At 40.8% G+C, this 12,977-nt stretch overlaps 1 protein-coding gene across 1 annotated transcript in view; it reads left to right on the top strand.

Annotated features, from left to right (window-relative positions):
- LOC111668613 (uncharacterized) overlaps positions 1–12,977 on the top strand; it is an 88,831-nt gene that overhangs the window by 48,007 nt on the left and 27,847 nt on the right. Inside the window, exon 4 of the mRNA XM_023424693.2 lies at positions 7,903–8,007. Coding sequence (XP_023280461.1) covers positions 7,903–8,007 — 105 coding nt within the window. The remainder of the gene's footprint in view (positions 1–7,902; positions 8,008–12,977) is intronic.

Below are 12,977 nucleotides of genomic sequence, written 5' to 3'. Positions count from 1 at the left end.
AAGCCAAAGCCAAAGAAATGTTACACATTTCTGTAATACACACACAGGCACAAAAAAAATTGTGCAATATGAAAGTGTTCATTCCACACAAGATATCTGTTGTCATTACTCCAGCAGTGTGAAATAGGACATTCCCCACTCGCTGGGAAAGGAAACTGAGGGCATGCAGAAGAGAGGACAGAGGAGATAGATATAAGTCTATTGCTTTAGATAAACACATTGGAAGAAGTTTTAGGTTCTGGGGCTTTGATGACCAGCAGCAGCGTATACCTCTGGTGGAATAAGTCTATCTTCTCCTTCAAAAATACCTTTGGCAAGATTGTGGCTGAAGGAATTCATAACCAATTACTCGACTGCGGAGAATATGCAGCAATATTTTAAGCTACTTTGATTCCTCTCACTGAGAATTTACATGCCCAAATCCAGGACGTGACACAGAGGCTCCATTGATTCTGTACCTGAGATGAGATCTGTCCGGGCCCATTGGTGTCGCCCAGTCTGTGTCACAGTGCAGCACTCTGCCTCTACATTTCTCTAACATGACTGTCTGTCTGATCCAGCATGGGAGAGGAGGCTGGGCACTGAACCTTCAAAAGTGCCAGTGGAAATGTTTTTGTAGCATTAAGTATCTAAAATAACACAACAAAATAAGCTACTGCCTCTCAAAACGTGTTAGCTTTTTATGAATTGGCGCCCTTATCGGAAAATACTGCGATATTGTTTGTCTGTGCCTTCCAAAACCATTAGGAGTGACAATTACAAGAATGATTAATATGAATACAATATGACTTGTTTGCCACCTTACTGTTAATGTTTGATTACTGCTTGGTTATGGTTAGGAAAAGAGGAAAAGAAACCAGCATGGATGTGAACAGCAGCTCTCTGGTGTCGGAGAGTCGGAGATGGAGGCTTTGTACGCTCCCACTCATCCAGTCGCACCTCCTCCCAAAAACCTTTGCAGTGTCATAGCATCATGCTTCTTCAACCTGTGCTTCTTAGACAGCTTTCATATGTGCAGGGCCATAAGTCACATGCTGGCAAAAGGTTAAAAAAAAAAGAAGAAGGTTGTTTTAAAGTAATAGTTTGATTTTCTAGAATCTTTCAGGCTTCAAACAAACGAGCTATAACGTGTTAATTAGTGAGATTTAAAGGTGCAGATAGACTGATTGTGTTCAACTGCCCCCCCCCCCGTTTCCACTTTTTGTGCTGGCTGTGGCTTCATATACTTCATACAAACATGAGAGTGGTATTGATTTTCTTATGTAACTCTTGGCAAGAAAGCAAATAAGTGAATTTGCTAAAATGGAAAAATACTCTTTTGAATTCAAATCAATGTGCACCGGAATTTTGACAAGTAGCACTAAATGCTGGTTGAGATTCTCTGATCAGAAATTTCCAGATCTTAATCAGGAATTTATAAAACAATCTCACCACAAAGTTCATATGGTAGCAGTTCTGGGCTATAAATCTTCTTCATCAGATGGAGGTTGTCATGAATTATAAATGCTGAAAGTTCAGTTTTTTCGGTGTGATTTAAAGGCTTCTGAAAAGTTGAGATCCAAAGTTTGAATTTGACTTTGGAAACATTTGGGAAGAAAAAACGTTTTGGACAATTTTTTTTAATTTAAAAGGGCGTCCCAGTGATTTAGCATTTACATTAAAACAGGGGACTCTAAAATGAATTATCAAAAATCTATGAAGCGGAGGCTGAGATGTCCCGACTTTCAGTCTCTTGCATGGCTCAAACTGCAAAAACACTGAATCCTACATTTGCAGTAATTTAACTCCAAAAGTGTCCAAAGTTCCCACAGACTTTCTTTTCAGATTTCATTTGATTTCAAAACCTAGTCGGAGATAAGATAATGATAATACACGGGCACCTTCACAGGTTTTGGAAAGCTCCTCCAGAGCAGAATACATAATACAAACGCCAATTCCAAAGAAGTTGGGACATTGTGTAAAATGTAAATAAAAACAGAATACAGTGATTTGAAAATCCTTTTTGACCTACATTCAATTGAATACACTACAAAGACAAGATATTTAAAGTTCAAACTGAAAAACTTTATTTTTTTTTTGCAAATATTCACTCATTTTGAATTTCATGCCTGCAACATGTTCCAAAAAAGCTGGGACAGGGGCAACAAAAGATTGGGAAAGTTGAGGAATACTCAAAAATCACCTGTTTCATTCCACAGGTGAACAGATTAATCGGTGAGTGTCATGATTAGGTATTAAATGAGCATCCCCGAAAGGCTCAGTCATTCACAAGCAAGGATGGGCCGAGGTTCACCACTTGGTGAACAACTGCGTGAGCAAATAGTCCATGGACTATTTGCTCACGCAGTTGTTCACCAAGTGGTGAACCTCGGCCCATCCTTGCTTGTGAATGACTGAGCCTTTCGGGGATGCTCATTTAATACCTAATCATGACACTCACCGATTAATCTGTTCACCTGTGGAATGAAACAGGTGATTTTTGAGTATTCCTCAACTTTCCCAATCTTTTGTTGCCCCTGTCCCAGCTTTTTTGGAACATGTTGCAGGCATGAAATTCAAAATGAGTGAATATTTGCAAAAAAAAAATAAAGTTTTTCAGTTTGAACTTTAAATATCTTGTCTTTGTAGTGTATTCAATTGAATGTAGGTCAAAAAGGATTTGCAAATCACTGTATTCTGTTTTTATTTATATTTTACACAATGTCCCAACTTCTTTGGAATTGGGGTTTGTACAACTGTTTTGAGAACTGTTCATTGATCTTCATGAGTGCCCCTTTAACACTGACATTTTAAAGAGTTTGGTATATGTTTTTAAATGAAAAATCTTCAAGTATCAAAAAAGTATTGTTTTTCTAATGAAACTGAAACTATTGTTTGGACATTCATATGAAAAATAAAAAAATGATACTGAGCCCTGGCGATTGGTCACAGGAAGTGTCTTAAGTCCAATAAAAGCCCCCAGCACAGGCCGCTAAGTGGATGTTAGGAGATCTATAGCTATTACATGGTTGCAAGCCAGGTGCAGCCAAGGAGAAAATAGAAGAGCAATGTTATCACGAGGCCATCCCTTAGGATACTTATGCCCAGGTGCATGAAACTTTGTGTGTGTGATCAGTACTGCAAAATTTTCACTCAAGTAAAAGTAAAATGACTCAGATAAAAGTACAAAGTAAGTCTTTAGGCTTTATACAGGTGTGTATGCACAGCTATTTTTTACATATATGCCATTCCAGCTGAGAACTGCACTGAAATTAACTCATAAATCACAATCCGGCAGTTTGCAGCCTGTGCATACAACAGATTATTACAAATATACACTCAGTTGGCAGTTTATTAGGTACATCTAGCTTAAACAAATTCAGTCTAAACTGTCCTGCAATAAATCCTCCTTCATGAAGGTTATAATGTTCAGTTTTTATTTCAGATTGTTTTACAGAGTTGTTGATTCAACCATATGATCATTTTGGAGGATGTAGTGTGTGTTGCTGCCGAGCTGTATTACATTATACAGAGAGGTGTTTCTGTTATTAAGCCTTTACAAAATGATAGAAACACCTGAATACCTGGTGTCCACAGACTTTATGTAGCAGTATTAAGCTACATAAATCAAATAGATGGTGCTACTTGTAGAATTAACAGCAGAAAAGGCAGAGATCTGTAAACAATGTAAACTCCAGAGCGGCTGTAGCCAACAGAGACAGCGCAATCACTATGTTGCTAGGCAACACAGTAGCTGTTGATGCTGTAGAGTGAGTTTCAGCAATCAGTCATTAGTTGCACACACCTGTTTGAATGTCACCTTGCTGCACAATCTGCTTTAACTTCTCTGCTCGTTCATTCTCACTGTAAAATATAACCAGCCTCTCTGGTCTCACTGCTGTCCTCCACGTTTGCTGCTGTCACATCGGGGAGCATCAGAGATACACCTCACTGACAGTGGAAGTGAACGCAGAGGTCATAGCTGAAGGATCCACTGTCAGCATTTAGCATTTAGCATTCAGCCAGACCCAGCATGCACCTGTTGGTCACGCAACACGGCAGGTGTGTTTGATTTGGGACACTTGCCGTGGTCGCCAGATGGTGTATTAAATCATCAGAGGAAGCTGATGATTTAATGCACCTGCTGCAGCTGCTGATTTGACTCTTTTCATTCGTTGCGTTCTCACACGGTTAATCATAACTTCATCATGTGAATTGTTTTTACTCTGTAATGAATTCTACTTTAGATGTAGTGAAGTAAAAAAAAAAAAAAAATAGAAATAAATTAACGACTTTGTTCCATTAACAAGAGTAAATGTAACTCGTTACTTCTGCTCCTGTTTGTGGTGTTGCTGGGTTCAGGGTGCTTCGTATGTGCGAGTGTGTGTGAGGTAAGAATAACAGGAAAGCTACCTCTCTCTCAGCACTGTAAAAACATCCTGAAGGACCACTGGGCCTTTTCCACACCACATCAATAGTTTGCATTATGGTTATGGAGGCTTTTGTGTCGTAAGTGCTCTTTCTGAATACGTGACCTCGAAGCACTGCCAGTCATTGCCAGAGAAGGATTTACAAAACAGTCTCCTTTCAGCCCATGTCTTTTTTTTTCTCTTGAACTAGTTCTAGTATGGTGAGAGCCTCAGACCTCCAGGTCATGGATGGGCTTGCTCCTGCTTCCTGTCTGTAATTGCTGGGGTGGAATTTCATGCCTGCCATATCCGAGCCTCCCTCGTGCCTTCAGGAGCTGGTAATAACAGCGCTGCAAGAAGACAGGCCACACTTTGGGAGTGCTCTCCCCGGAGGAGGTGCTGCATTCATGGGTTAATTAAGTCTCTTGTCATGGATGCATGGCTTAGCGTCCCCGTGGTCCTCGGGCGGGAGGGGAGGCACCACGCCTTTACTCACTTCTCTCACCCAGCCTCCCCCTCTGCTCACTAGGGTGCTATCTGCCTGACTATGCATGGTCAAGCCTGGCTGGGTCGATGTGCAGAACAGAGCTATTTTGGGTGGAATTGAGTGCTTCATGCTGTTTAGCTGTCTTTTTACACAGGATTCTGTCGTGGAGTGTCCCAAGTGTATTCAGTTGCCAATGCTGAGATCATTATTGTATGGTTAGATATTTAATTGTTCCAGAGCAGAGAGCAAATAAGCCGGATCACCTCAGTCATGAAATATTAAGTCATGCTGATTTGTTTATTTAATTTTGCTGGCTGCAGATGATGTCATGAAGTACGCTCTTCCTTTACAATGTAGCTGACTGACAGGAAGAGCTTATAATAATAATACATTTATTCATATAGCACTTCACAAAGTTGCAAAGTGCGTCAGAGAAAAATAAACCCTTAGTCACAAGCCTTAACCTTGAGGTAACCAGAGGGCCTTCTTCCACAGATCTCAATTCTTGGTTGGGCACATACCATGTCAATAAATCTGCAATGTAATTTGGGGCAAGGCCATTTAAAGTCTTAAAAGTCAGGAATAAAATTTTCAGATCAATCTGAAATTTAACTGAGAGCCAATGTAGGGAGGGAAGCGCCGGAGTAAAACAATTGTACCCGTTATAAATGATCTCCAAGTGTTGCTCCGCCATCTTTTCACACACAATGAGGCAAAGGTGAAACAATTCTTTAGTCGATATTAGAAACAACATAGCAGAGGGATAATACTGCATCTGTTTCCCTGGCAACTGCTTGCTCCATCTCCCTGTCACCTAGAGGCTCCAGGAGAGGAGGAACTATGAGTATAGTACTCTGTGTGTGGTTCAGTGTTAGGTCTCAATATTAACATACTTCTTCCTTGTTCAATATTTAACAGTGGCATATGAGCTCATGCATGAATTGATGTTGTGTCAATATTTCATGCACTGACAATGCCCATTTTCTGGGCTTGAATCGAACAAAATTGGCTCCTAGTGCAAGTCAGTGTGTCTAGCCACCAGACGTCTTTGAATAAGATCGAAAAGATTTCGGTAGGAGTAATTAATTAAGAGTAATTAATCCAATTACAAGACAATTAATAATCAATATTAGGGAATGAATTTGCTTAAAGTAAGTTGGTGTTATTTGTTTCTAGATCTCAAACCTCCACAGAGGCACAACCCGTATGGAGTCTGCCACTCGGTCCAGGCAGAAATATGTTAATTTGATGGATCACTATGAAATTTGGTTCAGACAGATTAAGCTTCCCTTAATCTTCTTCGAGCGTCACCATTGGGGTGACATTTTTGGATTTGAGTCAAATGTTTTGCAAACAATGGTCAGTGATGGTATTCATGGTCCCCAGATGCAGAATCTCAGTGACATTGGTGTCCCCCCGACTTTTCCTGTACCACCAGCAGCAGGTCAAAGTTCTCACTTATGTCAAATATCTTGATGTATGACATGGACTGGGACAAAATTTGGTTCACATATCCATGGTCCCCAGAGGATGAATTTGTGTTGCCCTGACTTTTCGCCAAGTATCATCATCAGATCAAAGTTTCAGTTTGTCCAGTAGCAGCAGACATCCCTAACAGTGCTTGATGTACCTTTTTAGTACTAATTAGCAAATGTTAGCATGCTAACACTCTCAAAGCTTTAGCTCAAAGCTCCAACCTTCAACAGGTCGCAGATGCACGGGGGACTCGAACAGGTGACACAGGGGACATGAACAGATGAACTGACACTGACAAAGGGAGAGTAAATAGACAAAATGGAGGCAAGGTGATTGAACACAGGTGAAACACATTTGGGTGGGGCAGACAATCAATTAGGAGAGAAACAGGACAAAGACAAGAAATAAACAAATCATAACACACAAGGAAAATAACTACAAAATAAAACAGGAAATGACAAATGACAAAAGTCCAAACAAAATCTCAAACATAAAATGTCCGTCACGGCAACCCATGACATTTTCATGAAGTGTCTACATCATTTTGTCTGTCGGCAAATGTGAAATCATCGCTGTAGATAGTACAATATGTGCTACTGTGGTTGATTTTCATCAGAGCAGGATGTTATGCTTAATGATTATTCTGTGACCATACTCTTTTTTCAGTGTATAATTGAATGGGATGTAAACCATCTTAAACACTATTGTTATCAATGCGATGTAACAGGCACTAGATAATCCAATCCATACTCAAAACAAGTCAGAGTAGATTTTAACGTACAGTCAGTAACTCCTGCTGCTAGGGGTCTCTCAATCAAAACAAAAGTAAAAGATCGTGTTGGTTGACGATGTGAAATAGCGTGGGATCATGGGAGTTGTGGTCTTCACTGTCAGTTGGTTAGGAGGTTTTTTTTCTGTACATGACTCAAAAATGTATATAACAGAGGTCTAGTCATTTTTAAACATGTGGAAAAGTTACATATTATAACTTAAATATAGGATTATCTCTTACTTAGAAACACTGTTTCACGTTTCATATGACCCATGTTCCAGATGTTAAGATATCCTGATCTCTATCAAGTCTTGTTTAAGGCGTTTTCAGCACGGTGAGCAAACATTTGTTCATCCTGATGTTAACTAGTTAAAAAAAACACACACATTGAAAATCTACTTTTGAAAACCTGAACTTGTCACTTGACTGTCAGAGTAAATGTTGCTGTTATGCTCCGTCAGTGGCAGAGAAATCTCGGCCTACAGTACAAAGACCAATCTTCCGCGGCAATTCACAGTCCATTTTCACTGTCAAAGTGTTTGATGCACACTGACTGTGGCACAACACCACATGGTTGAGCTGTTTTAGTGTGTACAGAAGCAGAGAACAAGAAAGCAATCTTGACAAGAAGAGCTATCTAAAGGGGCCTGATATCAGTGAGCAAAATTTCATCCTACAAAACTGAGCTATCCCAGTAGTAGACTCATGCATATAAAACAATTCATATATACAGTAGAACATTTTTACCAGTGATGTGTTCTGTATGTTTGTCTTAACAGAAACACTCTAAAGGACAGACCCTGATGGACATGGTGTGTGAGCACCTCAACTTGCTGGAGAAGGACTACTTTGGTCTGACCTTTGCCGACACAGACACCCTGAAGGTCAGTGAATTGTGTACCACAAAAAAATCTTGTGGGATGTTTCAGTGCATAAACACATTACTTGCAGAACAATCTGTATTCCTCTCACTTGTTGGCTGGGCCGGCTCTCTCAGGGGTGCACAATCCATCATTCAAAGATGAATGGAAAATGGAAATTTCCATTCTCAGTCTGGGCCTGGACAAAAGGCGATTGAAAAGGAGGAAAGAGGAGAAAAGATGAAAAAATGCCTCATCTACTCTTTGCAAGATGCATAGATGAAATTTATTTGCACAAATATTTTTAGAGGCAGAGCTCTTCAGGAGGCAGAAACAATCTCATTGGTTGAATTAAACCTCTGTGGCCTGAAGACAAGAGCCACAGTTTATCAGGAAAATTTAAATAGATAAGAAGAAAAGTTTGATCAAAATGACATCATTGACTTCTTTTCATTTTTTTTTCATAACCATGGCTAGCTTACTAGTTTACCTTTAGCCTACAGCTACACGTAAGGTTTAACATTAAGATCAGCCAGAACTGCATGTTTTGTTATAACTATTTTTATTTTATTATTATAATTATTTCTGCCCACCTACTTTAATTGGTTACTTTCTTCTCAAAAGTTACAAAATAAGGCTTGCAGGGAATCTGACCATCCTTTGACCAATGAGCTTGCTCCCCATCATTTGTGATAACCTGCGTGAGTGGATGTCAACTTGTGAGTCTTCCTCAGCAAATGGACAGTTAAGTTAGCAGAATAATGTTGAGCAAGTCCAACTTGGAGTGCCTCCTTCGACATGTCATAATTTTATCCATTGTTGAAATAAAAATATTGATTAGTACAGCTTTAAAATCATCAGCCACAGCATATCTTTAAAGACACAATGTCTTTTTTACCTCCCCTAACCTGGACTTTCTATTCTTAACTGAGACATGGTCTGGTGAAGGTGATACAGCCACTTTTAATGAACTGTGTCCACCAAACTGTTCTTTCATCAGCACCCCTAGGTGTAGTGGCAGAGGGGGCGGAGTGGCTGTGGTCACTCCACATTTGAATCACAGTCTTTAAAAATTGAATCCATCTCCACACCACTAGTCTGTGTACTAGTCTATGGAGAACCCAAGACAGATAAAGACTTCATATCTGGATTCTCTGAACTCCTGTTTAGTATTGTCCCATTGTATGACAGATTGTTGATCCTGGGTGATTTTAATACCCATGTGTGTTGCCCAGGCAAACCTATGGCAAACAAATTCAAACATGTCCTGGACTCTTTTGGCCTTATCCAGCATGTCACTGGAGCCACCCATGTACTAGGGCATATACTTGACCTCATTATGTGATATGGCCTCACTATCGACAAACTCATCATTGAAGAGGCGTGCTTCTCCCATCATAAACCAATTGTTTTCAGTGCCACCCTATCAGGTCCGGCTTAGTGTCAAAACATCTGGCTACTCACGCCATATAAACTCTCTCACTGCACCTTGCCGAAGCATATCAAAGAAAGGCCATCACAGCCTCCATCTCTTCTACTGCACAGCCTCCTCTGAGCCCAGATAAATCAATCTCCCTCTTCCCCTCCCTCTGCTCAGCCCGCTCCCTCAGGCAGGCCTGTCGTGAAGCTGAACCGAGATGGAAAAAAAGATCACCTCTCAGTCTCACTGGAAATATTTAAAAACTGTCTTTCCAATTTTTGATCAGCACTATTAATTCTATCCTCACTCACTGCATCTCCCACAACATTGACGCCTCTGCAAGCTCTTGTGAAAAGTTTTCGAAGTTTTTCACAGAAAAAAATTGGAAACAACAGATCACTTTTCTCTCCCTCTCCCTTCGACACCCGCCTCCTTGTCCAGGTGATCTAGCCTACAGGTTACTCTGCCCGGATTGAGAAATACTGTTATGAACATGAAGCTCACTACCTCTCCCCATGATGTTGTGCCCCCGCACAGCATAAAGGATGCCTTTGACACAATTGGCCCTAGTGTTCAAGCCATTATCAACTCCTGCTTAACCTCTGGCACTGTACCCACATGTTTTAAACATGCAGTTGTCCAGCCTCTGCTCAAAAACCATAATCTTGATGCTAAATGTTTAAATAGCTGTTGGCCCATTTCTAGACTGCCTTTTATCTTTAATTTACTGGAACAAATTGTTCTGTCACTACTGCACTCATTTCTGAATACTAACAATATCTTAGATCCATTCCAATCAGGGTTCAAAGCCCTCCACAGCACAGGAACAGCTTAGTTAAAGGTGACCAATGACCTACTGCTCACTGTTGACTCTGGGAAAAACACCATCCTCATTTTATTAGACCTTGCTGCCTTTTATACAGTTGACCATGACATCCTCTTAACACATCTAGAACAGTGGGTTGGTATTGAGGGTACCACTATAAAATGGTTTGGATCCTACCTCAAACGCAGGACATTTTCAGTGGCTATAGACCAGTTCTCCTCCTCCTCTGCCCCTGTCACCAGTGGGGTTCCCCAGGGAACCATCCAGGGGCCAGCGCTATTCAGCCTATACATGTTGCCCCTTGGAAACATCGTCAGGAAACAAAACATCTTGTGCTATTTCTGTGCTGACGATAAACAGCTTTACCTCCCACTAAAATCTACAGACTCCCTTCAAGCTTTCCTGGACTGCTTCAAGGACATCAAGGCCTGAATGGCAAAAAACGCCCTTCAGTTAAACAGTAACAAAACTGAAGTACTTATATTTGGCCCCTCTAAATCCAGAACCCAACTCGCAAGCAAGCTTGACCACCTCATCCCATATGTGAAGCATCACGCTAAAAACCTGGGTTTAGCCTTTGATTTCGATCTCTGCCTTGACAAACATATCACCTCTGTTGTTGAAAGTAGTTTCTTCCAGTTAAGAACCCTCTCCAAACTGAAGCCGATTCTGTCCTTCAATGACCTGGAAAAAGTAATCCACGCCTTTATCACTTCTCAAACGGAACTATTGCAATTCTCTGTATTTAAGCTTTCATCAAACTTCACTATCCTGCTTACAGTTGGTCCAGAATGCAGCTGCTAGGATGTTGACTGGTACTAAAAAACACAAGCACATCACCCCAGTTTTAGTCTCCCTTCACTGGATTCCTGTTGCTTTCAATTCAAGACCCTGCTGATTACCTTTTAGGCTCTCAATGGTCAGGCCCCACCTCACATCTCAGATCTCATCCGCTCCTAGATCTCTCAGATGTCAAAGTTCAATCCCTTCTACATGTCCAGCGAGAGCTTTTGCCTGCCACCTGATATAGGATGTGCTCCTTCCATCTCCAATCTAGGTTAAAGATTCACTGGAGCTCACTAACTCGTCCATTGTCGTGGTCATATTGAGCAGTTGTTTCTTGTTGTCTACTTGTTTGTGTTATTATACTTATATGTCTCTTACGTACTGTATACATTTTTTTACCTGCTTATTTTATTTATTTTAATTGCCATTTGTACAGCTTTGGTCAGCTCAAGCTGTGTTTAAATGTGCTATAGAAATAAAGTTGACTTGACTTGACTTGATTACTCTGGAAATCCACAGTCCTGACTTTGAACCCTATTCACTGGAAATACTTTCTACTATAGAAATATTCCTTTATGAAAACTGATGACCGTTCAGAAACAGATATCTCAACATCTGGATAGATAAAGATAGATACTACTACTGGTTTGTAGTATACAAAGTGTAGTGTAAATTACTCTTTAAGCTTCCTCCTTTTTCAACTTGAGTGTGTTTCCTGGTCCAACTTTAATTGGTCAGAAAAAAATGGTATTCTTTGTTTCTTTTGCTGTGTCCTCTGAGGTTTAATTATTTCTGTTCCTGATGAATGTGTACATACATTAAGCTGCAATCAGCTCATTTCAAATAGAATGTCTAAATATGTCTCCCTCTGATCTTTGTTGATTCGTTATCAAGTGCACAGACCAGACTTATTACCATATAATCATATGATTGACACTAAACTGGTGGGTCCTAGCTGTCGGCTCACATGAGAGTTCTTTGCTGGATGTGTGTTTTGGGCTTTGATTGATGCGAGTCTCCCTGAGGGCAGGTATGTGGTTCCACAACAGGCTACAGAGGAGCCTCCTGCCTTTTGAAGGTAGGAAAGATGACAAGACTAAGTCTCTTTTAACATCTGGAGCATATTTTCTGTCACCATCATCAGCTTGTGCACGCTTTGTCAGGTCACATGTTGTGACTTGATATGCATTTGGCGGCCGAGGCTTTGGATTGAGCATAATCTCGGGCCCACACGGACCGGTTAACTGGTGCGTTTGAGAGATAAACAGACTTGAACTTCATATATTTTTCCTCTCTCGGAGTGTAGGTGAGGCTACGGCTTAGATCAATATGTCAGGCTCATCAAAGGCAGGCTTATCAGAGCACAGCTTGAGCCTACTGTCTGGGGTCATCGCTGATTGGTAGACCAAACAAGCCTGAGAATTGAAATGTCATTTCAGATGCCCTTTCTCTGTCTCAGTTGAGGGAACAGGGATTTAATCTTTCCTCTTCAGGAGAACATTTATTCGCTGTGATTTCTTTATGAACTTAGGTTGCAAAAGCATGAGTGAACGGACAGTGATTAAAAGTTCCCCCTGCTTTTGTGCAGAGAAAAGCAAAGCAGCAGAGAGCGCCTTCCTAATTGAGTGCTCTTTTGGCCTTGGCTGATATAAGATAGATTCAGGGGGGCGATAAATGCCTGCGGCTCATTAAAGTCTTTAGCAGCCTGATTAAACACTGCTAGGAGTATGTGTGTTTGTGATTGTGTGTGTGTGTGTGTGTGTGTGTGTGTGTGTGTGCATGTGAAGGCACAGTTCAGATTGCCAGAACTGCTTGCAGTTTGCCCAACGGGGGCAGAGGATTGCACTGTGCTGTATCAACCTTTCATACTCCTCGATTCCACTCTGACTGATGTGATCCCAGCTGCCAAAAACACTGTCAGCTTTAATAAGCAGCTGCTGTGTGGTATTCAGGTTAGTGGAG

This window comes from Seriola lalandi, unplaced genomic scaffold (genome assembly GCF_002814215.2).
Source record: "Seriola lalandi dorsalis isolate HSWRI2012SDOR001 ecotype SW California unplaced genomic scaffold, Sedor1 jcf7180002054748, whole genome shotgun sequence".
Classification (NCBI taxonomy): domain Eukaryota; kingdom Metazoa; phylum Chordata; class Actinopteri; order Carangiformes; family Carangidae; genus Seriola; species Seriola lalandi.
Note: the sequence above shows the minus strand (reverse complement) of the source record. Positions and strands in the feature narration are given on the sequence as shown.